General features: G+C 35.5%; 1 protein-coding gene across 13 annotated transcripts in view; it reads left to right on the forward strand.

Moving 5' to 3' along the window:
• Positions 1-7,068, forward strand: part of alpha-Est10 (alpha-Esterase-10) — a 28,447-nt gene extending 21,379 nt beyond the window's left edge. For all 13 annotated transcript variants that reach the window (XM_073964530.1, XM_073964563.1, XM_073964537.1 and 10 more), the window contains 3 exons: positions 4,866-5,178; positions 5,244-6,131; positions 6,195-7,068. In XM_073964530.1, coding sequence (XP_073820631.1) covers positions 4,866-5,178; positions 5,244-6,131; positions 6,195-6,647 — 1,654 coding nt within the window. In that variant the 3' untranslated portion in view covers positions 6,648-7,068. The remainder of the gene's footprint in view (positions 1-4,865; positions 5,179-5,243; positions 6,132-6,194) is intronic.
• The last annotated feature ends 16,925 nt before the right edge of the window (positions 7,069-23,993 follow it).

Genomic DNA, 23,993 nt, shown 5'->3' on the forward strand with positions numbered 1-23,993 from the left:
TGAGACTTTTCATAAGAATTTTCCATCATCTCAAAGGGTAAAAATTTTGTAAACAGTAATAGGATATAGGAGCTTATTATATTAAGCCGCGATTTTTTTAGAATTTTTTCTAATTATCAAAATTAAAATGCCTACATCTTTTGCGCGCAACGATCAAAGTTAGTTACAAAAACAGATTTGGAATGCCGATTTTTTTCTTAATATATATACCAAAAATCATTGATGTAGTATCAATTTTTTTTTTTTTAATTTTTTTGAAATGGAAAGGACAATTTTAGACATTTTTCGTGATATACCCTGGTTAGCATAAATGCTGAGGATATAACAAGTAAAAGAAGTACTCCTTAAGTTTTTTTCTATTTTCAATTCTAGAATGGAAGTGAATTTTTTTTTCAAACAAAAAAGCAGTAAGGAAAGCATCAAAGTCGGGCGGGGCCGACTACATAATACCCTACACCACTGTGAATAGATTAAAAATATATATGGGGGCTAAATCCAAATCAGAACAGATTTTGATATAATTTTTCAAATTCCGTCACATAGTCCAAATTTCATCAAAATTGGACATATATAGCGTGTTTCGTGCATAAAATACCTCAAATCGGTCGAATATATATATGGGAGCTATATCCAAATCTGAACCGATTTCGATATGACTTGCCACAGTTGTTTCTAGACTAACCACCGTCACACATTCCACATTTCATTGAAATCGGACAAATATAGCGTGTTTCGTGCATCAAATACCTCAAATCTGCCTAAAATATATATGAGAGCTATATCCAAATCTGAACCGATTTCGATATAATTTGGCACACTTATTTCTAGGCGAAATCCCGGCAAACATTCCAAATTTTATTGAAATCGTACATATATAGCGCGTTTCGTGCATCAAATACCTAAAATCGGCCGATAATATATATGGTAGCTATAGCCAAATTTGAACCGATTTCTATATAATTTGGCACTCTTATTTCTAGACTAAATACCGTCGCACATTCCAAATTTAATTGAAATCGGACATATATAGCGTGTTTCGTGCACCAAATTCCTTAAATCGGGCGAAAATATATATGGGGGCTATATCCAAATCTAAACCGATTTCTTTATAATTTGGCACACTTATTTCTAGACTAAATTCCGTCGGACGTTCCAAATTTCATTGAAATCGGACATATATAGCGTGTTTCGTGTACCAAATGCCTTAATTCGGGCGAAGATATATATGGGGGCTATATCCAAATCTGAACCGATTTTTACCAAAATAAATAGCGTTCGTCCTTAGGTCAAAAAAACTATATTCCCCAATTTTCATGCGAATCGAAAATACATGGACAGACGGACAGTCTGACGGACATGCGTAAGTCGACTCAGAAAGTTATTCTATGTATATCCCTAAAAGGAACTATGGGTCTATCTCGTTCCCCTTACCACAAGGTGGTGTAGGATATAAAAATGATCCAAATATGAGCTTCGTTTGGCTATAACATCCAAACTATTATACCAATCTTCATAATTTAGGTCTCATTTGGAGTTTTACTTTTTATGTAATTTTATGAGGGATAAATGGATCTATACTTTGAAAAAAAAAAAATTGTATTGAATCCAACACAATTTTTTATCATTTCGCAAAACTGAGTAACATTTTACAAATTTTATGCTATATGCTCGCTGAAGTCACTTACTTACTTACTTAGCTGGCCCATTACAGAACATTTGTTCTATACGCCGAACTAAGAAAAGATCTCTAATTCTCTCTATTTGTTGCTTCGCTTTCTGGAATACCGCGCCTTTTCATCTCACCATCCACTTGTTTGCGCCATCTATTCCTTGGCCTGCCAATTCTGCGTGCACCGCCAAGCGGTCCGTGTTTATACACCTTTTTAGCGGGGTCATCATCGCTCATTCTTATGATATGGCCTAGCCAACGCAATCGCTGCATCTCGATACGTTTAACAATATTGATGTCGTTGTACAGCAGATACAGCTCGTGGTTCATACGACGTCGATATTCACCGTCAACGCAGATTGGTCCGTAGATCTTTCGAAGAATTTTTCTCTCAAACACACCAAGCACTGCAATGTCTGCTTGCGCAAGTATCCAGGCTTCGGAGCCATACATCAGCACGGGTAGTATCAGTGTTTTGTAGAGCGTTATTTTTGTTTGACGAGATGTGGGTTTGTTTCTAAACTGCTTACTTAAACCAAACCAATATAGGAACCAACTTCCACAGTCGGCCCAAGCTCAATGGACGCATTGCGCGTCGACACCATCAACTTGGTCTTCTCACCGTTTACCGCCAGACCCACTTTAGCAGATTCTACTTCGACCTTCATAAAGGTATCAGTTACTTCTTTTACTGATCGGCCTATGATGTCTATATCATCAGCATAAGCAAGTAACATGTGACTATTGGTGTAGATTGTGCCACTTCTTTTGACGTTTGCCTCTCGTATAACCTTTTCCAGCAGGATGTTAAAGAGATCACACGAAAGGCTGTCTCCTTGTCTGAAACCTCTTTTGGTACCAAACTCTTCGGAGAGGTTCTTTCCAATTTTAACTGAGGACCTCGTGTCAGTTAAAGTCATTTTGCAAAGACGGATGAGCTTTGCGGGGATACCAAATTCAGACATGGCTTGGAATACCTTTGAACGCAGCGGGCTGTCGAAGGCTGCTTTATAATCGACAAAAAGGTAGTAGGTGTCGATCTGCATCTCTTGGGTCTTCTCCAGGATTTGCCGCAGGGTAAATATCTAGTCAATGGTGGACTTGCCAGGTCTAAAGCCGCATTGGTATGGTCCAATTATCTCGTTGACCATTGGCTTTAGTCGTTCGCATAATATCCCTGACACGATCTTGTAGGCAATAGGGAGTAGACTTATGCCCCTATAGTTAGAGCATAACTAGATGGTGAATACACCTTATCAGCGTGTCGCCTCCGGTTTTGAACAGCTCGGCTGGTAAGCCATCGGCTCCTGCTGCCTTGTTATTCTTCAGCCGATTTATTGCTGTCTTTACCTCATCTTGGCTGGGCGGTATACATTCAATACCATCTTCTGGGATTGGGACTGTGGTATCGTCGTCGCGCTGAAGTCACTACGTGATTAATTTTAGAAAAAACTGTTTTTTTTTTTTTAAATATTTAGCACTTTTTCTTAAAAGTAGAAGAACTGGAAGTAAAACGGCGTTATCTTTTGCTCGCAATAACGAAAAATTGTGTTGAGAGCCGACTTGTATTGAGGATTTTTTTCTTAATATAATAATTATTATTTTATTTAATGGAATATGAAAAATCAGCAACATTTCTACATATAGGTATTAGCCTAAAGGCTGAATAATAATTTTTGTGTACGTTAGTGCTAGAAATGAATATATGTCTTTGCTGTTTGTGTGCTATAAAACTGGACCTACAAAGTCATAAGCACATGCAGCACTCCTAAATGTGATTAGCCTCAGACTTCAAAGTTCATTGTATTATAGATCATTAATTATATTTTAACAGTTAACGATTATTATGAGATTTTTATGAATATTGACTATTGTCTAAAGACCAGTTTATTCCCTGTAATTAAAACGTATGAGCAGTAATATGTGTACATAGCTATTTATCAGAGTAACCCATAGTTTAAAACGAACTTAAACTTCCGACCCTTTTTTCGCGAAATCATTCATTGTGTGATAACTTTTGAATTAGCATTTGTAATGAATGTAACTTTATTGGCAAAAAGTACATCGCAATAAATCTATTGAATCAACACTTGACCCCATGAATCAACAGACGACAGGCACTACTATGTGGGGGTATACACAAAAGTAAATGTATAATTGTGTACACTCATTCAGCGTTATGTACATATGCACACTCAAATCTATGCAGATTTTGTTGATTCCATAAGTCATTGAAATTACCTCTTACCACGATATGAATAGTAATGGTCTGATGACAATTAAACTTATTGCTGATGACAGTCTGGTCAATGTAAACATTGCTGCCAAATGTTTGTTGTTGAAGAGCCAAAAAAAATTAATGTGGTATTGTGGTCTGATTTAATGGTGAAGGATTAATAGGTGGAAATTTTATAAATAAGACCGAATTGTTAAGAAATTAAGCTGTTTATCAATCCACATACATATGTATGACTTTGACTTGACGACTTTGTATTTTAAGGAATATGGTTTTCGAAAGAGTTTCAAAATTATGCTTGGAAAAAAGACTGTGAATATTGAATAGATAATACTATGGAGTCTGAGTAAAGGAAATCTATAAATACATATTTTCCATAATAACTAAAATTTTTGCGTCCACTTTTTATTGACTTTTCGAAATTTTTTATTCAGCCCTCGTATAATCACAACAATATTCGTAGTAGGAGAGGACCCCAAAAATGTGTTTAAAAACATTATTAGTAAAAAAATTCGTATTTGCCATCAGCAAAGATTTATCATATACTTGCATCACCTCGATCATTTTCCTCTAAATCTTAAAAAAATCTTCAATAAAAATGACTTTGTGTGCAATCCACCAAACATTCGAGACATCACATGAAGACCTCTTCTTCATACATAAAACCGCAGTGTTGCTATGAAGAAACCTTACACCCATTTACATATAAAGTCACATAAACTCTCATAAAAACATTGGTTGAGGAAATTCATTGTTATTAGTTTTTATTATTTGGGTCGAAACGATTTCAAGTTCACCGGTAAACCGGCATATTTAATTATGTAACCATGTGTTGCCTTAAACTACAAATCACAACGAAAGAGGTAGAGAGAGACAGAGAGTTCATTATAGTATTACAAATAGTCACGTTTTTTGTACTTTATTAATTGTTATTTTCTTTCTTTATTTTCTCTCTTTCAGAGGTTTGGATTACAAATTCGAACAGTATCGACTTAATACAGGTGCCACGGTTACCACAAAGATTGCCAAGGGTGAGGTTAAGGGTGCCAAACGTATGTCAGTATGGGGTAATTCATACTACAGTTTCGAGGGTATACCCTTTGCCAAGCCCCCCTTGGGTGAATTACGTTTTAAGGCACCAGTCGAAGAAGAACCATGGGAAGGAGTGTTGGATTGTACGGGCCCAGCTGCTGTACCCTTTCAGGGGAATATGATATTCAAAAAGTATAAGGGTTCCGAAGATTGTCTTTATTTGAATGTCTTCACAAATGATGTAAGTTTGCGAATCTTTTTACAACATTTTAAAATGGCATGCTTAACTTTGTTTTTAAATTGCAGATCACCCCCTCTACACCTAGACCAGTAATGGTTTGGATTTATGGCGGCGGATTTCAATTGGGCGAAGCCACTCGTGACATGTATAGTCCTGACTATTTTATGTCAAAGGATGTAATTCTTGTCACAATAGCCTATCGTTTGGGTCCATTTGGTTTCTTGAGCTTAGATGATCCCAGTGTAGATGTACCCGGCAATGCTGGTATTAAAGATCAAATAATGGCCCTGAAATGGGTACAAAAGAACATTGCCGCCTTTGGTGGGGATCCCAATAATGTAACGCTGTTTGGAGAAAGTGCTGGTGGCACCTCTACCCACCTGTGCATGGTTAGTGAACAATCAAAGGGATTAATACACAAAGCCATTACCATGTCAGGATCTATGTTGTGCCCTTGGGCCTTACCACCACAGAATCAATGGGCCTATCGTCTGGCCAAAGCCTTGGGTTATGATGGCGAAGAAAAAGCAACAGAAATATACAAATTCCTCAAAACAGCCTCTCCCATAGAAATTCAAAAGGCTTCGCCCACAATTCTAAGCAAAGAAGAAAAACACAATCGTATCTTGTTTGCTTTTGGTCCAGTAATAGAACCATATCGCACCAAAGACTGTATTATTGCAGATTCCCCACTTGAGGTTATGAAAACTTCGTGGAGCAATGACATACCCATGATATTGGGTGGTACCAGCTTCGAGGGTCTTCTCTTTCATCCCGAAGTAATGAAACGTAAGGCAACCTTGGATGAGGTCAAAGATTGTGTCAATATGCTACCCTTGGATTTGAGTATTGACAAAAGAAGCACCAAGGCCCATGAACTGGGTTTGGCTCTAAAGAAAGCGTATTTTGGTGATGAGGAGTGCAGCATTAAAACCATGATGAAATTCTTAGAGGTAGGTTGAGATTGTTTTCGGTTTTCCTTATCAGCGATAATCTAAAAAAACACTTTCTTACAGCTTTGTTCCTACAGAGAATTCTGGCATCCAATATACCGTACAGCTCTATGTCGTATGCAATATGCCAGGGCACCCACCTACGTTTATCGTTTCGATTATGATTCAGCCGATTCGAATGCCATTCGCCGCCTGTTATGTGGTGATGCTGTGCGAGGAGTTTGTCACGGTGACGACATGGTATATTTGTTCCGCTTTATGTTTTCAAACCGTATGCCGTTGGATTCACAGGATTGTAAAGTTGCCAGGACCATGATTGATATATGGACGAGTTTTGCAGCCAAAAGTGATCCCAATTGTCCCTCTTTGGGCGATATTAAATACGAACCTTTGCCCAAGGATACAGCGACAATTAAATGTTTGAATATCTCCGATAAAGTTGAATTCATTGAATTGCCTGAGCTGGAGAAAATCAAAGAAGTTTGGAATAGTTTTTATCCTCAAGGAAAATTATAAATTCCAAGAAAACTTATAATACGGAAGAAAGAACGAGCGAAGAGAGAGTTGGCTACCTCATGTAAATAAAAATCATTTTCTAAAATAATCATAATAGGGTAAACAGTATTTATTATCAATGTAAAATATATATACGTGTGCAATATAGTGAAAGGTGAATGATGTCTAAACAAATAAAAAGTGTCTGTTTTTTGCAATTACACCAAATCCATAAATTTAACATTAATATTATATTGATTATAAGAGAAACCATTTGAATATTTTTAAAATAAGGTGTGGGGAAATGCTGTTGTTTTAAAAATGTATTGTTAAGTGGGGAAATGTTGTTATTTGTAATATACATACGTGTTATTTTTATAAAAAAATTGAAACGATTATACATTTTAAACGAAAAAAAAACTGTTATTAACGATTTTATAAACAACGTTTTTTATTTAACAAATGAGAAGGGCGTTAAATTGGCCCGGGCCGAATATTTGATACCCCACATCATAGATTATATTAAAGCTAGATTTCAACCATTTCGATTTGATTGTGGCTAAAACTTAAAAAATACCGAAAATGGGTGCTACAACGAAACGTGGACAGATCTCTGTCAGAATATTTATATACCAAAACGCAGACTAAATAAAAAATGTCTACTGTTTCGGTTGGATAATATGGCTAAAACATTCAACATTCCCAACATATTGAAGTACCGTTGATTGGACGCTATATAAAAATGTTAACCTTCACCGAAAATTCTCTGCAGGAATGTTTATACTTTCAACGTATAAGCCATTTCGGTAGAATAATATGGAGCCAAAATAGAAACGTGATGTACTGAAAATTTTATGGGGAACATTTTAAAGCCCCCAACGATGACTAAATATAAAATTTCGCCCAATTAGGTGGGGTAATGGGTCTAAAACAATGTCGTGCTTTGATATTGTTAAAGTTACGAAGTTTTTCGGCAATTCACACACACGACCCGAACGCAACGAAAGAGCACACAAATGTTTTGATTTGTTTTTGTTTTGCAGCATGCGTGCATACAACGTTACTAACACACTGTCAAAAGTTGCAAATATTGTGAATTGTGTGTGCCCTCTTCTTGGTCGGCTGTGGTCTAAAACCTTAAAAATACCGAACATCGGGAGGCACCGTTGTATGGGGGCTATATGGAAACATTTTTGTTGTGGTAACAGTTCGGCTGAATACTTTGGTTAATACAGTTTTCACTGTTTTTGACAATTCCTGGCCGATTGTAACCCGGGTCGTTTCGGAAAATTGTGGAACTGTTTCATGTTTATACTCCCAACGGAGACTAATTAGCAAAGCCCAACCATTTCGAATTATTATCCAAACAAAAATCGATGGGAGAAGACCAAGAGGGCGACGGGAAACATCATGGCTCAAAAACATTCAAGATTGGACTGGACACCATAATGAAAGAACTCTTCTGAATGCCGCTAAAAACAGAAACCTATATATAAATTAATAAACTGATTTGTTAAATATACCAAATTATCATTATGTAATTGTATGATCGCTAAAACCCGAATACGGAATGGCAAATAAAGAAGAAGAAGAACCATTTCGATGGGTAAGTGTGGTCAAGACCCTCAAAATATTTTAAATCGATGCGTTGCACTATATGGAGGCATAAGCTGGACCTACATACAATTTTGTTGACATTTTTTGTAGTCTCTGGAAACACAAAATCTGAAATTATAACAAGTAAAAAAGTATCAGTCGGCTTTGCCGACAGAGATATTGAAACACAAATTGAAACACTTTTTTCACGAAAAACTTATGTATTAGGGGGTTTCAAAATTTTGGTCGTATGAACCGACAAAAATGTTGATTAGGATTAAAGTTCAAAAATTTTGCGAAAAAGGTACTTAAAGGAATGGACCGACATGGACCTTTGGGGGTGCCATAGGGGGTTTTTACACCCTTCGGGCTGTTTTCTCAAGAAGTATGGACTTGCCTCTGAATCAACTTTTACCATCGTAATTGAGACAGCGAATGTAAGTTGCTTCAACAAAAATCAAAGTGATTCAATAGCAGGTCTTAAATTGAACTTATCCAAAATTTTGTGTGGGAGGTACGGGATGAAGTGGACAAATATAGTCCATATTCGAACCTGATCCATATCTGGTAGATATTATGAGAATGTGTAAAGTATGGACCAAATCGGTTACTCCCATCAAGAGTTATCGTGCGCACAATTTTTCCGAATATTTTTGAACTTATGTGGGGTAGGTACCTGACGGAGTGGACCGATATGGCTTATCTACGAACTTAAACTATGTTTAGAAACAATATTACGAAGGCCAAATTTTGGCTGGAATCGGCATTTCCGTTCGAGAATTATCTTGCGCTTCCACCCATAAACTTGGTGTCATAGGGTTTGTTTTTCAATTTCCAGGCTATTTTTTCAGGAAGTATTGACTTGCCCCTGAGGAAACTTGTACCTTCGTATAGGGGACAGTGAATACAAGATGTTACAACAAAAACCAAGGCGATTCGAGAGCAGGTCCTAAACTGAACTTTTCCGAAATTTTGTGTGGGAGGTACTCGAAGGAGTTTACCGATTTAGTCCATATTGGAACCTCATCTAAGTCTGGTAGAAATTTCATAATGTGCAAAGTATGGACCAAATCGGTTACTTCCTTCAAGAGTTATCGTACTCACAAATTTTCCGAACATTTTCGAACTTTTGTGGGGGAGGTACCGGAAGGAGTGGACCGAAATAATCCATTTTTGAACTTGAACTAAGTTTGGACAAAATATTACGAAAGCCAAATTTTGGACCGAATCGGCAGATCCGTTCGAGAGTTATCTTGCGCTCCAACCACTACACACGGTGTCATAGGGTTTTTTGTAACTTTCAGGCTATTTTCTCAGGAAGTATGGACTTGCCCCTAATGAAACTTAGAGCGTCGTATAGAGGACAGCGAATACAACTTGCGTAAACAAAAATCAAAGCGATTCGAGACCAGGTCCTAAACTGAACTTTCTCGAAATTTTATGTGGGAGGTACCCGAAGGAGTGGACCGATTGAGTCCATATTGAAACCTCATTTTAGTCTGGTAGAAATTTCACGACGTGCAACGTATGGATCAAATCGGTTACTCCCTTCGAGAGTTATCGTGCGCACAAGTTTCGCGACAATTTTTGAAAATTTGTGGGGGAGGTACCGGAAAGAGTGGACAAAATATTACGAAAGCCAAAATTTGAACCGAATCGATTGATCCGTTCGAGAGTTATCGTGCGCACCAGCCAGACAGACAGACGGACAGACGGACGGACATTGCTAGATCTACTCAAAATTGTCTAAAACGGATATCGTACAAACATACTTGGGGTCTAAAACCATTATTTCGATGAGGCACATTTTTGGTCGTATCAAAGTGTAAATACCCTCTTTAGCCTAAAGGCTGAGGGTATAACAATTTGAAGTGCAAGTGGGACTAATACCTACTAAATTCCTTTAATGGGGGTTACCCCAAAAGGTGGGCCCATTTGGTCGATTTTCAATACCAAATGTTCTACCGGCCTACAAAATATTTGACTATTTTGTTCGCCAAGGGGTAAGGCAGGGAATACTATAGTTTCGATTCTCGCCACAGAATCTCATCCACACAAAAAACAAGGGAACTGATGAGATTCTGTGGCGAGAATCGAAACTATAGTATTCCCTGCCTTACCCCTTGGCGAACAATGACAAATCTTTTCCACTCATAAACTAGTTGTTTTAAAATATTAAAACAACAACAATGGGATTAAGCCAGACTATTTTGAAAAAACAAAATTGCAAACGCTATCCCAAAAAAACGCCACAATGTTTCTAATTGAAGACATTGGCACGACGTATGTTGTTTTTGCTGTAAAGCAGACCAACCAAATTTTGGTGTGTGCATTCGTCAAAATTCGACGACACATACTAGTGGAAAAGGTTTGAATTGTTTTCGCAGACACTTTCGTCGGAGTTGTGTGAGGTTGCCAAGGAAAAACTTCTCATTGAACTGTTTTCTTTGCTTACCTTTATACTTCGAGCTGACGATTGATGTTTGGGTATAACAAGTTTTTTGTTGAAGAAGTTATTGAAAAATAACTTCGGTGGAAAATATTCACAAACAAAAAACAAGGGAACTGATGAGATTCTGTGGCGAGAATCGAAACTATAGTATTCCGTGCCTTACCCCTTGGCGAACAATGACAAATCTTTTCCACTCATAAACTAGTTGTTTTAAAATATTAAAACAACAACAATGGGATTAAGCCAGACTATTTTGAAAAAACAAAAGAAGAATTTAAGATACTGGTGATTGATTTAAGCATAAAATGATGACAAAAAATTTGAATCTGTCACTCTATAGATCTAGATGTTTTTCCTCTCAGGCCATTTTCCACTATTTCCACAACTGTAAGCAGAGGTCCAAACCAGAACTAGCAACGCTACTGAAAAAATGTTTTTGAGATTTCATCTTATCGCCTATTTCCATCCTGCGAATATACACACATATATCCACCACCAAATGGAATTCGGGAAAGAGAATGTCATTGAATGTGAAAATCGACGATACAACTATTCTGATCAAGCTTCTCGAAGTCATATTCTGTGACATATTTATGTCGTCAGCCTATATCACACCGACATGAGACAAGTTGAGAAGTGGGAACAACGTCATCAATTTCCAATTAACGTTACGATTCTCGAAGTTTTATTCAGCAGCCTGTTTTAGCATAGACGTCTAGAAAAAGTCGTCAGTAGTGCGATTCTCTGACACATTTTTTGAGTTACCGAAAAAATCTGTAAAATTAAAATGCTTATAAATTCGGCAAATTAACGAAATTTTCGGTAAGTTAGCTACCACCGTGGCGTGCCACCGCGGTGCAATGGTATGCATGCCCGCCTTGCACGCAGAAGGTCGGGGGTTCGATTCCCCAGCCAGGAAACATCAAACATTTTTTCAACGGTGGCAAAATACCCCTCAGTAATGTTGGCGACATTTCCTGAGTATTTCAGCCTTGAAAAACTTCTCCATAAGTGGTGTCTTAACACACGCCGTTCAGACTCGGCGATAAACAGTAGGTCCCATATCATTGAGCTAAATATGAATCGGGGTGCACCCATTGATATGAGAGAAGTCTCCCTTGTCCCGTATGGGATGTTGTGAAACATTTTTTTTTGTTGTTTTGTAGCTACCAAAAGAAAGCAGTCGTAAAGTTCTATTGACATCAACAGTGTTGCCGACTTTTATTTGAACTTTGCATTCATAAGTTTGCGTTTTATTTTTACCGACATTTGTCGGTAACTCAAAAAATAGTTAGAGAATCGCACTATAGGGGTCTTGTCGGCAAAAATTGGGATACCGATTAATTCAAATTTTCAAGGTATTGGGTGTATTAGATCGGTTAGTGGTAACCTATACGAATCCCTTGTGGTCTAGTAATACGAAGGTTTTAAGTTGTACGAACACGAGGGTAAGGTGCCTTGGCTTGAAACCATAGTTCGACACTTTTTGTCACCATAAATATATACTTGATAGAAGTTACCATCAAGAAGAATGTGAACGATCTAAAGATAGGGGGAGGTATTACTTTCAGTACAAGAATCGCTGGATCGATGTATATTAAGTCGCTGATGTTCCAAACAATTATGCGTGCTGTAGTCAGAATATATCAACCTTTAGCGTCAGAAGAACATCGCCTGACTCAACAAACCGTAGTAGTTTTCACACAATGCCGTTTTGGATTTTACAGTCGCTTAAATTATTGATGACATCGCGCAAAAGTATGTATGTCATTTTATACTTCAGAATAGTCATAGTCACAGCTTGTGGAAGCCGTCAAAAAGCATTACGAGAGGTTTCCTTAAGCATTGAACTTCGTTATCAGGGAGCCAGCTAATTAGGCGTATTTGGATTAATAAGAAGGGTGTCTTATTTTAAAAATGGATCAGACGATCGCGGAAGCTCTAACTGAAAACGATATATTCGTTTGAACAGAGAACTTAACGAAAAACTACCATTATAGTACCCGAAGCCATAATTTTCAATTGGATCAATGGCCGTGATTTTGGAAAACTTTTGAAAAACTATTCGGTAAACAGTTTTGTTTTAAGTAGGGCACCTACTATCAAATATATTACCAAGCCGATGAACTCCCTTTGTACGGGTGTTGTTGATAAGTGTGTAGCAAAGGATTCAATCAGCGATAAATCTTCTATCGAAATCTTCAAATTTTCCTCAAAAAAGTGAATGAATTTTATTTCTTCACAAACACAGTTTTCTATATCCCAAAATTGCCTTTTGACAATTTGGAAAATTTTTTTATCTTCCTCAATCATACAAATTCACACACTCATTCTCATACTTTGAAACATTTAGAAAAAGTATATACAATCCTATTTGATAGTGAGTTCACCGCTTTAAAAATGGAACAGAATACCACAGAGGCTCTAACCGAAAACAATATTCATACTTGTTTGATCAGAGAACTTAACGAAAAACCACATTAATAGGACACTATGCCATAATTTTCAATTGTGTCAATGGTTATGATTTTGGAAAACTTAACAAAAACTATAAGGAAAACAATAAATGGGAAATTTTATTTTCCCCGATTTACAACCCTGTAGTGCGATTCTCGAACTCTTTTTTTGAGTTAACGACAAATGTCGTTGACACCACTGTTGCTATCGATAGAACTTTACGACTACTTTATTTTGGGCGCTAACTTACCGAAAAATATCCTTAATTACCGAATTTATAAGCATTTTAGTTTTACCGATTTTTGTGGGTAACTTAAAAAATGTGTTAGAGAATCGCACTACTGATCTGGCCTCTTGGCCTCTTTTGACATATTGTTCTTTTTTTGATTCAGAATGCCCTTTTTCGAATACACTGCAATTAAGAAGTGGGTATGGGAAATCGGCAATTCCATCCTTTGCCTTAACATCAGGATGGACAATAAGTTGACAATATAAACTTATTTTGTTTAAAATCCACATTTCTTTGATGTCATGCGTTTTGACTTGTTGACATACATACGGTTTTCTTCTAGCTTCCGAGATATCCTTGCTTCGATGCGAAAGCTTAAATTTTTTCAGTTATGAAATTAATATCTTAAAAATCTACAAGTTAAAAACACATAAAAACACAACTTTAATTTTCGATTTAGAAGTTATTAATTTATCAATGCAAAGATTGAATTTGTCACTTTGTTCCATATGGTGTACAATACGAGTATTTCACATTTGTGTCATAATTGTGGATATGGAACAATACGACAAACTTTTATACTTCAATATATATTCCTCTATATTTTTGCAAATATGTTCTATATACAATTATTAAGATTTCCAAGTCAAAAATATAAATATTTTCGTTACTCAGCTGCACGCAGTTGTGACGCAAAACATTAAAATGCGATTATCTCAAAACTGGCTAATGGTGTATGGAACGCTTAAGCATGACTCCGACGATTTGTAGAATTTAGACGAAATACACCCATATAGTATTTATTTGGAATATTATCATTACTTGAAATTTTCAAATACTTGTGAAAAAGAAATAAGTTTGAGGGCAAAGAAATTTTTTTCAACAATTAATATGTATTATTATTTTCTTGCGTAGAATTCGAATGCCCAATGATCGTTTTCTCTTTGAAATGGGAACAGTTTATATTTATTATGGTTGTGGTATTGGCTACATGGATATCGTCTGATTAGTAAAGACAATTACCAATTTTATGCTCGATCTGTGAATGATACTCAGATATCATTCACAGTAATCATATTAAGGTTTGAATGTGATAAGTCACAATAGTGCCTTCTAAAAAACAAAATAGATAATCGATATAAACCTAGTTAAAATTTAGCTAAGACAAAAACTCTAATTTTAATCTTTTATCGTAAATTCAAAATTACGATATTACAAAACTAAAACTATCCATTAAGTGACAGGCAGTCATATATGAATGAGCATGCAGTTCCATTGTCATTTCGTAAAATACTTGGGGGTAACCAAATATACCTTAAGGTTAAACAGCAACCAAATCTATCGAAGACAAACTAATTTCTACAGATTCATTCCCTGTTGCTGCTTTGTGGGATGACAGCTTTTAGCTTTAAATAAAGGTCCTTGTAATACCTTCTGAGTTGATGGTGCATTGTCATCCACCCAAAGACTATCTGTTCTGCTGTCGGATGAGTGAGTGCTACTTTGGGAAGACTCAGGTATCTCTGAGCTAGTAAACGTGGATGTGTAGATGGTATCAACACCAGCAGGTATAGCGCCAACTGACGCGACCTTTGCTCTTTGAAAGAAAATTGCGTCGTTGTGTCAATGAACGGGTTTCATTGATAATTTTTCATTGATGCTATGTAACGTTCCATTAATATTACGAAATGTTTCTTTCATGCTATGAAACTTTACGTTATTTAAAATTTAATGATTTTTGGTTTCATTGTATAAACGAAACGGGTTTCTTTGATGTAATGAAACTTTTATTTTTTTAAAGTTAAGAAAAATATGTAAGTTATGAATTCAAACTAAATAGAATGGGCAAAACAGAACTAGTACGCAAACTATTTTTTTAAAAAATGGAAAAATGGAAACAGTTTCATAAAATAAATGAAACAGTTTCATTAAATAAATGAAACATTTTTGAAATCCCTAATACTATCTTATCTAATATTATCTTATGTATAGGTATTGTCACCCTTTTTGAATTTGTATTCTTTGTAAATCTGTTAATTTATAACATTTGTCTTCTAATTATTTTGTCTTTTTTAAACAAATTATATTTTTTGACAATTACAAAATGAACACATATATTGGCTACATACATATGTATGGAGTCACATACATAAATATGTATGCATGAATATTTACAAAAACTAGCAGAAGCGGCAACAACTGTACACAAATTCGCCACTGTCGCCGATTGGCGTTGGTATACATCAATATTCATTCGAATTAAAAAGTATCCTTTTCTCAGTTCTTTGTTATTGTTTGTATTGTTGTTCATTGCATTCCAGCTGCGGTTGTGTGTGTGTACTTAACAAGCTGAAGACACGTGTAGGCAAAATTACTCTCTCTTTGCAAAACAACCACCGTTTTCTTAGCTACATCAAACGATGTCCTAGAACTTTGTTTTAGTTTGCGCTGTACCACACCACCATCAAGTATGGATGAAAAATTTATTTTACGTCTGGTGTTTTCAACTTTAAAAAGTGTGATGCGTTTAATATGAAAATAAAATGTAAATATGTATTGTGTTTTATGTGTTGAGTTGTTCTTTAAAGTGAATTTTCATTTATATATATATTAGGCCGGGGCGATTTGAAAACCTTCATGGACCCTTCGCGTTTCTTATTCCTGGGATTGAACTGAGCAAAAAAGTCCACTGGACCATATATCTACCGTGAAAATCGAGCCTCCCGATTTTGACTTTAAGTTTTTTATTTACGTTTTTTGGATATTTTGGCATATAACAGCCAAACCATTGAGATTTTCGATCCAACACAAATACAAACATTGTAGCCAAGACAGTAATTGAAAACTCTCTAATAAATCGCAAAAACATTGGAACGCTCCTTCAGGCAGTTTTGGCCTTAAGAATGTGCAAACTTTTCGGAAAATGTCGATAAATGACATTGTGCTACAAAATTTGACCCGAAAAATATTCAAGTGTTTTGATGCAAAATTATATCGTGTTGGGATCCATGGACAACGACAATGCCCTTAGTTCGTTTGGGTCACTTCGTTTTATTTTTTTATAACGGTAAAAGTTGTGAAAATCTGGGTTTCTTAAATTTTCAAATTTAAGCGGACATATCTTCTTTTTTTCATAACGGATTTCTAGCGATCCTTCCTCCTTTTAAAGGGATGAATAATATCTTTAGAACAAGTTATTATTGAAAACTCTCTAATATATCGCAAAAGCATTGGAACGCTCCTTCAGGCAGTTTTGGCCTTAAGAATGTGCAAACTTTTCGGAAAATGTCGATAAAGGACATTGTGCTACAAAATTTGACCCGAAAAATATTCAAGTGTTCTGATGCAAAATTATATCGTGTTGGGATCCACGGACAATGACAATGCCTTTAGTTCGTTTGGGTCACTTCGTTTTATTTTTTATAACAGTAAAAGTAGTGAAAATCTGGGTTTCTTACATTTTCAAATTTATGCGGACATATCTTCTTTTTTTCACAACGGATTTCTAGTGATCCTTCTTCCTTTTAAAGAGATGAATAATGTCTTTAGAACAAGTTATTATTTGTTTAAATCGGTTAACAAGTGGCTAAGTTATAGTGGTTTAAGTCTGAAAACCCCCACAAAAAAACTATAACTGAATTTCTCATAATTTTGAAAATAATTATTGAACAAAACAAAAAACACATTATATTTTTGAAAATTATGAGAAATTGAGTTATATTTTTTTTGTGGGGGTTTTCAGACTTAAACCACTATAACTTAGCCACTTGTTAACCGATTTAAACAAATAATAACTTGTTCTAAAGACATTATTCATTTCTTTAAAAGGAAGAAGGATCACTAGAAATCCGTTGTGAAAAAAAGAAGATATGTCCGCATAAATTTGAAAATGTAAGAAATCCAGATTTTCACTACTTTTACTGTTATAAAAAAATAAAACGAAGTGACCCAAACGAACTAAAGGCATTGTCGTTGTCCGTGGATCCCAACACGATATAATTTTGCATCAGAACACTTGAATATTTTTCGGGTCAAATTTTGTAGCACAATGTCCTTTATCGACATTTTCCGAAAAGTTTGCACATTCTTAAGGCCAAAACTGCCTGAAGGAGCGTTCCAATGCTTTTGCGATGTATTAGAGAGTTTTCAATTACTGTCTTGGCTACAATGTTCGTCTTTGTGTTGGATCGAAAATCTCAATGGTTTGGCTGTTATATGCCAAAATATCCAAAAAACGTCAATAAAAAACTTAAAGTCAAAATCGGGAGGCTCGATTTTCACGGTAGATATATGGTCCAGTGGACTTTTTTGCTCAGTTCAAGCCCAGGAATCAGAAACGCGAAGGGCTCATTAAGGGTTTTTTCCTTCCACACAAACCGGCCCACCCTAATATATATATATATATATATTTTTTTTTTTTAATGGAAGCATTCAATAGAAAATCTAAAGATGAGTGGAATGGCGGAGAAACTGTTATCATTGGCCAACGAAGCACCTCAAATTTAGAAAATGGAAATCTTGTATCCTAACAGCGCACGATGGGGCCAATGACAGGTTTTCGAGGCAACAAATCACTGGGGCAAGCTAGACCTTCCAAATTTTGTACAGATGTTTATAATGGGCTTAGAAACTAATATGCCATATTTGGTTCATATCGGTTCATATATACATATAGCTCCCGTATATATGTTCGTCCGATTACAAGCAATTGATGGATCAAACACGCAAATTCTGCCCAATTTTTATGCGATTTGGGAAATACCACGGAATTAGGACTACAAATAAGTTTGCCAAGTTATATTGAAATCGGTTCAGAATTGGATGTATCTCCCATATATATGTTCGCCCGATTTCAGGCAAATGTTTGACCAAGCATGCAAATTCCATCAAATTACAATAAAATTTGGAAAATGTTACGGAATTCGGACTACAAATAAGTTTTTCAAGTTATATTGAAATCGGCTCAGATATAGAAATAGCTCCCCTATATACAAATTTCATGGATTTGTCTGTGGTTTGTTATAAGTTAATAAAACAAGGTTCCAAATTTAGTAAAAATCGGCTAAGATTCCGCCACAAAAGCCAAAGTTTGTCTGCGATATCTTGGAAATTATATATTATTATATACATCTATTAAATTTTTCCGAAATCCACTTGATAACATTAATGGGTTTCCGATTATTCTCCAACCAAAACATAAAAATGTCCATATTTTTATACCCTCCACCATGGGATGGGGGTATATTAAGTTTGTCACTACGTTTGTAACTACTCGAAATAATCATTGTAGACCCCACAAAGTATATATATTCTTGATCTGCGTGCAATTCTACATCGATATAGCCATGTCCGTCCGCCTGTCTGTCTGTCTGTCCGTCTGTCCGTCTGTGGAAATCACTCTAGCGTCCGAACGGATTGACGTAGGTTGATGACATTTTGGGAAAATATGTTATATTTACGTAGGACTTTTGGTATTGAAAGCGGGCTATGTAGGTCCACGCTTTCGTATAGCCCCCATACAAAATGACGCGTGACGCGTCGTCGTTTTAAGGAATTTTTAAGATATTTGGCCCATTTTACCACCGGATTGGTTGTAATTTGGTACTTTGTGTCTCCAGAGGCCAAAAAATATTCCTACCAATGTTGGGTTATATAGGTCCACGTTTTGGTATAGCCCCCATATAAGGCCCCATATAAAGTACGCGTCATTTTAATATATTTTGAATGTATTAGACCCATTTGACCACAGAATTGGTTGTAACTTGGTATTTTGTGTCTTCAGAGGCCAGAAAAAATTCCTACCAAAGTTGAGTTATATAGGTCCACGTTTTGGTATAGCCCCCACATAAGGCCTCTTATAAAGTACGCGTCATTTTAATATATTTTGAATGTATTAGACCCATTTGACCAAAGAATCGGTTGTAACTTTGTATTTCCAGAGGCTAAGAAACATTTCTACCATAAAATAATTATATAGGTCCACGTGTTGATATAGCCCCCATAATACAATATCTCCCAATTTTCGATAATTTGAACGTTTTAGCCTCATTATCACATCGAGATGGCTAAAATTTGGTATTTAGTCTTCTTTAGGCGTATAAAACGTTCCCCCAGAAATTTGTAGGTATAGGTCCACGCCATCATATAGCCCCCATAGAACGGTACCTTCCGAATTTCGGTATTTTGAAGGTTGTGGCCACATTAATCCACCGAAATGGCTGAAATTTGTGGTGGAGGGTATAAAAAGTTCGGCCCGACCGAACTTAACGCTTTTCTTACTTGTTAAATATTACGACATCTGAAATCAGATTTTTATGAAAAGGCGCAGCTGGGCGCAGCTAATTTTTTCACAAAATTATAGTACACATTAATACCTTTCACCACATATATATAATATCCTAGATCTACCTAGATCTCAAAAGTTATACTCCAGAGAACACATGGATAACAAAGCAAAATACTCCAAAAAAGACATAACACCTTAACTCAAAAATACATTTACCACACATAACATTTTTATTATTTGTTAACACTATCTTATTTTACATACCCATTGAAGAGCTTTCCATGTTTAAAAAATATAAAAATGTTGAAATGTTCTTTTTGGCACCTAAAATGCTTTCACTACTTATTTATAATGAATGTCGGAAAATGATGCATAAGAAAATATGTCACCATTGCCAGATCAGTATTTCGCTATGTGATGTTACCAGATTGATTTATTTTTTTATATTTAGTGATTTAGAGTGTTGGCAATCGAAATCCGTTATTATTTTTTTCAAATTGTTCACTTCAAAAATTGACTTTTTGCCTCGAAAACCAGCTATTGGCCCCATCGTGCAGCGTGCAAGTACATAGTGAATTGCCCATAGTTTGCTGTAGAACGGCAAAAATTGTAGGTAAGTTAATGTTTAGAAAACCAGATAGGTTATTAATAAATTGCTTACAGATGACAACGCCCAAAAGGATAATTAACTTCGCTGAAAGTAAGTATGAAGTGTTTAATGTACAATGAAATTTCAAATATTGGTTAAACTATTTTTTATAGTTTTTATGTCTTCGTTTTTTTTTTGTAAATTTTCATTTATATTTGCAATGGAGATAAAAAATAGAAAATCTAATGATCAGTGGAATTACGGAAACTTTCCGTGGTCAATGAAGCCTTAAGAAACCAAATGCTGTATCCCAACATCATCGACGTACACAGGGGATGACACAGCAACAAAAGGTGGAGGTAAGTTATTGTTTAGAAAACCAATTAAGTAGTAGTGGTAGTATACATCTTTATTAAAAATATAAATTTCTTTACAATTCAATAAATGTTGGTAATATTAAATAAAATAATATGTGCATTTTTAATAAGAAGTGATTATAATATGGCGACAATGATTTAAAAAAACGTCTGTCGCGTATGAACAAAGATTTAAATTTGTTATTTAATTGAATTCATTCAATAAAAATTTACGGTATTTATAGCTTACTTCTAGGTAGACAGTAAGTTTATCCCAATCTGCGTCTTCTCGACCATCCAATATGTTAATAACATCATCTTCATCTAGTGTTGACCTTCCAAACGCCATTAATCTAAACTCTCGGAAAATAGGACATACTCCAACGAAGTGTTTAAATGTTTCAATACTCTGCATGTTACATAGATTACATATTCTGTTGGATTCGTTCGAAACAAAGCTATTATAGCCCAAAGGGATCATTCCACTGCGCGCTTTAAAAATCCATATAACTTTCTCATATGAATATCGTTCATCAAATAGATATGCGATTGTTTTGGGTCCAGATATTTGTATGTATATGCGTAGACTCTGGCTTTCTTGTTTTCTCCGTATCCGTTCTTCATTTAACTGTCCAGGTGTTAATAGATAATATTGTTTGAGGCCACTGCAAATGAAATTTTTGAGCCAAAGAGTTTAGTTCTTTTGCACAAAATATATTTGTTTCAATATAAGCTCTGTTAGCTTGTTCGGGAGTCTGAAAACCAATTAATTTGTTAACAATTTGTTTATTATTTCAATTTTACTTACAGATGACAACGCCCAATACAATCATTAATGTGGTTAATACCTGAGGAATTAAAAATAACTTGTTGTATTCACTTAATTTTTGTTCATTACGTGAGTATGAAATGACTTCATAACATGAATGAAATCTTACTTTACATCAATGAAATGTGTCATTGATTTTGAACCAACCTTAGGCTTCATTGCATAAATGAAGAAGTTTCTTTACAACAATGAAAGTATTTCATTGCATTTATGAAGAAGTTTCGTTATGACAAGAAAGTATTTCATTGCATTAATGAACAAGTTTCATTGCATCAATGAAGGATTTTCATAGCATTAATGAAAAAGTTTCATTGCATTAACGAAAAAGTTTCATTGCATCAATGAAGAAGAAAAAATCGTCCATAACTGGTAGTCAGAAGAACACACACCAATAAAACGGTTCCTCCCGACATTCGAATTCGATCTAGTAGTTGCAGAGGAATTCAGGGTCAAAGTTAAAAAATTGAGTTTTTCATATATTTTGCATAAAAATATGAGTGTTTTTTTAGTTTTTCATATATTCTAACTATTTAAACAATTAAGAAAGTATCAGCCAGCTTTGCTGACGGAGATATACCCTCAGCCACTGACAAAACTAAAAAAAAACAAAAAACAAAGCCAAACCAAACCAAACCCAATATTTATGCCATATATAAAATATATTGATTTCGTATCACTATTTTGCTTTAAAATCCGCAATGTGGGGCTATATTTGGTATAGCCATTGACATATACAAACATTTTTAGTAACTAAACTTTTAGTAACTAAAGAACTCGTTAAACTTAGTTTGCAATAAATTTTTGAAAAAGTTGTAGATTTATCTTGCACGAGCCCTATTTTTATGTGCCGGCAGGGTTTTGGAGCTTTCGGGCAATTAAGACAATACTTCCTTCTCCGGAAAAAAATGCACTGTCGCACAGTGTCCAATTTTCCGAAAAACTTGACCAAAAATCGAAGAAAGTGTTATCAATTTACACTAAATAGGTCAAATATTGTTTATAGGATCCCACTGCGTGTAGTTATGAAAAATATATTGGTTTCTTGTTGAATAAGTGGGTATAAAAACAGGTCAAAGTGACCCTATTTGGATTTTTTTTGTCTCAGTATTTAAGTTATTTAAAAAACTATGACAATATCCAAAATAAACAACGGGGTTTAAATATTTTTTTGTTGTAATTTTAATGAAAGGTATGTGAAACGTATTTAAGGTGTTCATGTCACCAACAAACTGTGCGTTCTTTAATAATATATGTCCGTACTTGTAGATTTCTTCAAGGTAAATTTTAACAAAAAATGGTGAAAATAGTTGTGAGTAAGATCGAGTTGGGCTGTGTACCTTATCATTTCATAAAAAGGGACGAGTTTTTTACCAATCTCCATCGAAACATTCTGCTCACATTTGCAATGAAACCAGCTACCCGAAAAACATAAGCACCCAAGGTTAGGTCAAAATCCATTCAGTTTTAGAGTTTTGGCCATGTTTTTCGTAAAATAGGACACTGTGCGTCGTAAAAAAGGAATCAAAACAATGTGAGAGGAGCTCTTAAAAACGAGGTACCCTAAGGAAAGGATCTGTATAGTCCATATTCCAAACTGCTACATGACTGTTTGAAATAATACGATGTGCAAAGTCTGCACCAATCAGAAACTCCCTGCGAGAGTTATCTTGGTTTCTTGGTTTCTTGGAGCTTTTAGGTCGTAAAGGGAGCCGCAAGCACAACCTACTGAAAAAAATTGCAAAAACTAGCCGAGCGAAGCTCTTAAAGTTCACTTTATCCAAATTTTGTGTTTGAGGTACCCTAAGGAGTGGACTAATATAGTCCATATTCGAACCCGATCTATATCTGGAAGAAATAATACGATGTGCAAAGTTTGACCAAATCGATCGCTCCCTTCGAGAGTTATCGTTCACACCATTTTACAGAACATTTTCTAAGTTTTGTGGGGGAGGTACCGGAAAGACCCCTATGCTCAATCTTCGAACTTAAACTTAGTTTGGACAAAATATTACGATACCCAAAATTTGGTTCGAATAGGTTGATCCGTTCGAGAGTTATCGTGCGCACTAGCCAGACAGACGTACAGACTGACAGACGTTTGTTCCACAAACATCCCATACGAGACAAGGGAGACTTCTCTCATATCATTGAGTGCACCCCGATTCATATTAGTTCAATGATATGGAATCTACTGTTTATTGCCGTGTCCGAACGGCATGTCCTAAGACACCACTTGTAAAGAAGTTTTACATGACTGCAATACTCAGGAAATGTCGCCAACATTACTGAGGGGTATCTTAATTTTTTTTTTTATGTTGCCTGGTCGGGGAATCGAATCCACGACCTTAAGTGTGCAAGGCACCTACCAACAATACATTATTACAGGTAATTTCTTAAATCCTATAAAATACAGAATAATGATCTCATATGCTGACTGCGGCCAAAAGTAGGCCCATATAACATTTATTTTTAAGGAAATATTCTACAATCTGAGTTTCTTCATTAACCCAATTTAATTTGAAAATGTTGTTAATATCTGTAGAATCATTTAAATTGAAATGTAAAGCTTGTAC

The sequence above is a fragment of the Musca autumnalis genome, unplaced genomic scaffold (genome assembly GCF_047663935.1).
Source record: "Musca autumnalis isolate F117 unplaced genomic scaffold, ASM4766393v1 scaffold_1, whole genome shotgun sequence".
NCBI classification, from domain to species: Eukaryota; Metazoa; Arthropoda; class Insecta; order Diptera; family Muscidae; genus Musca; species Musca autumnalis.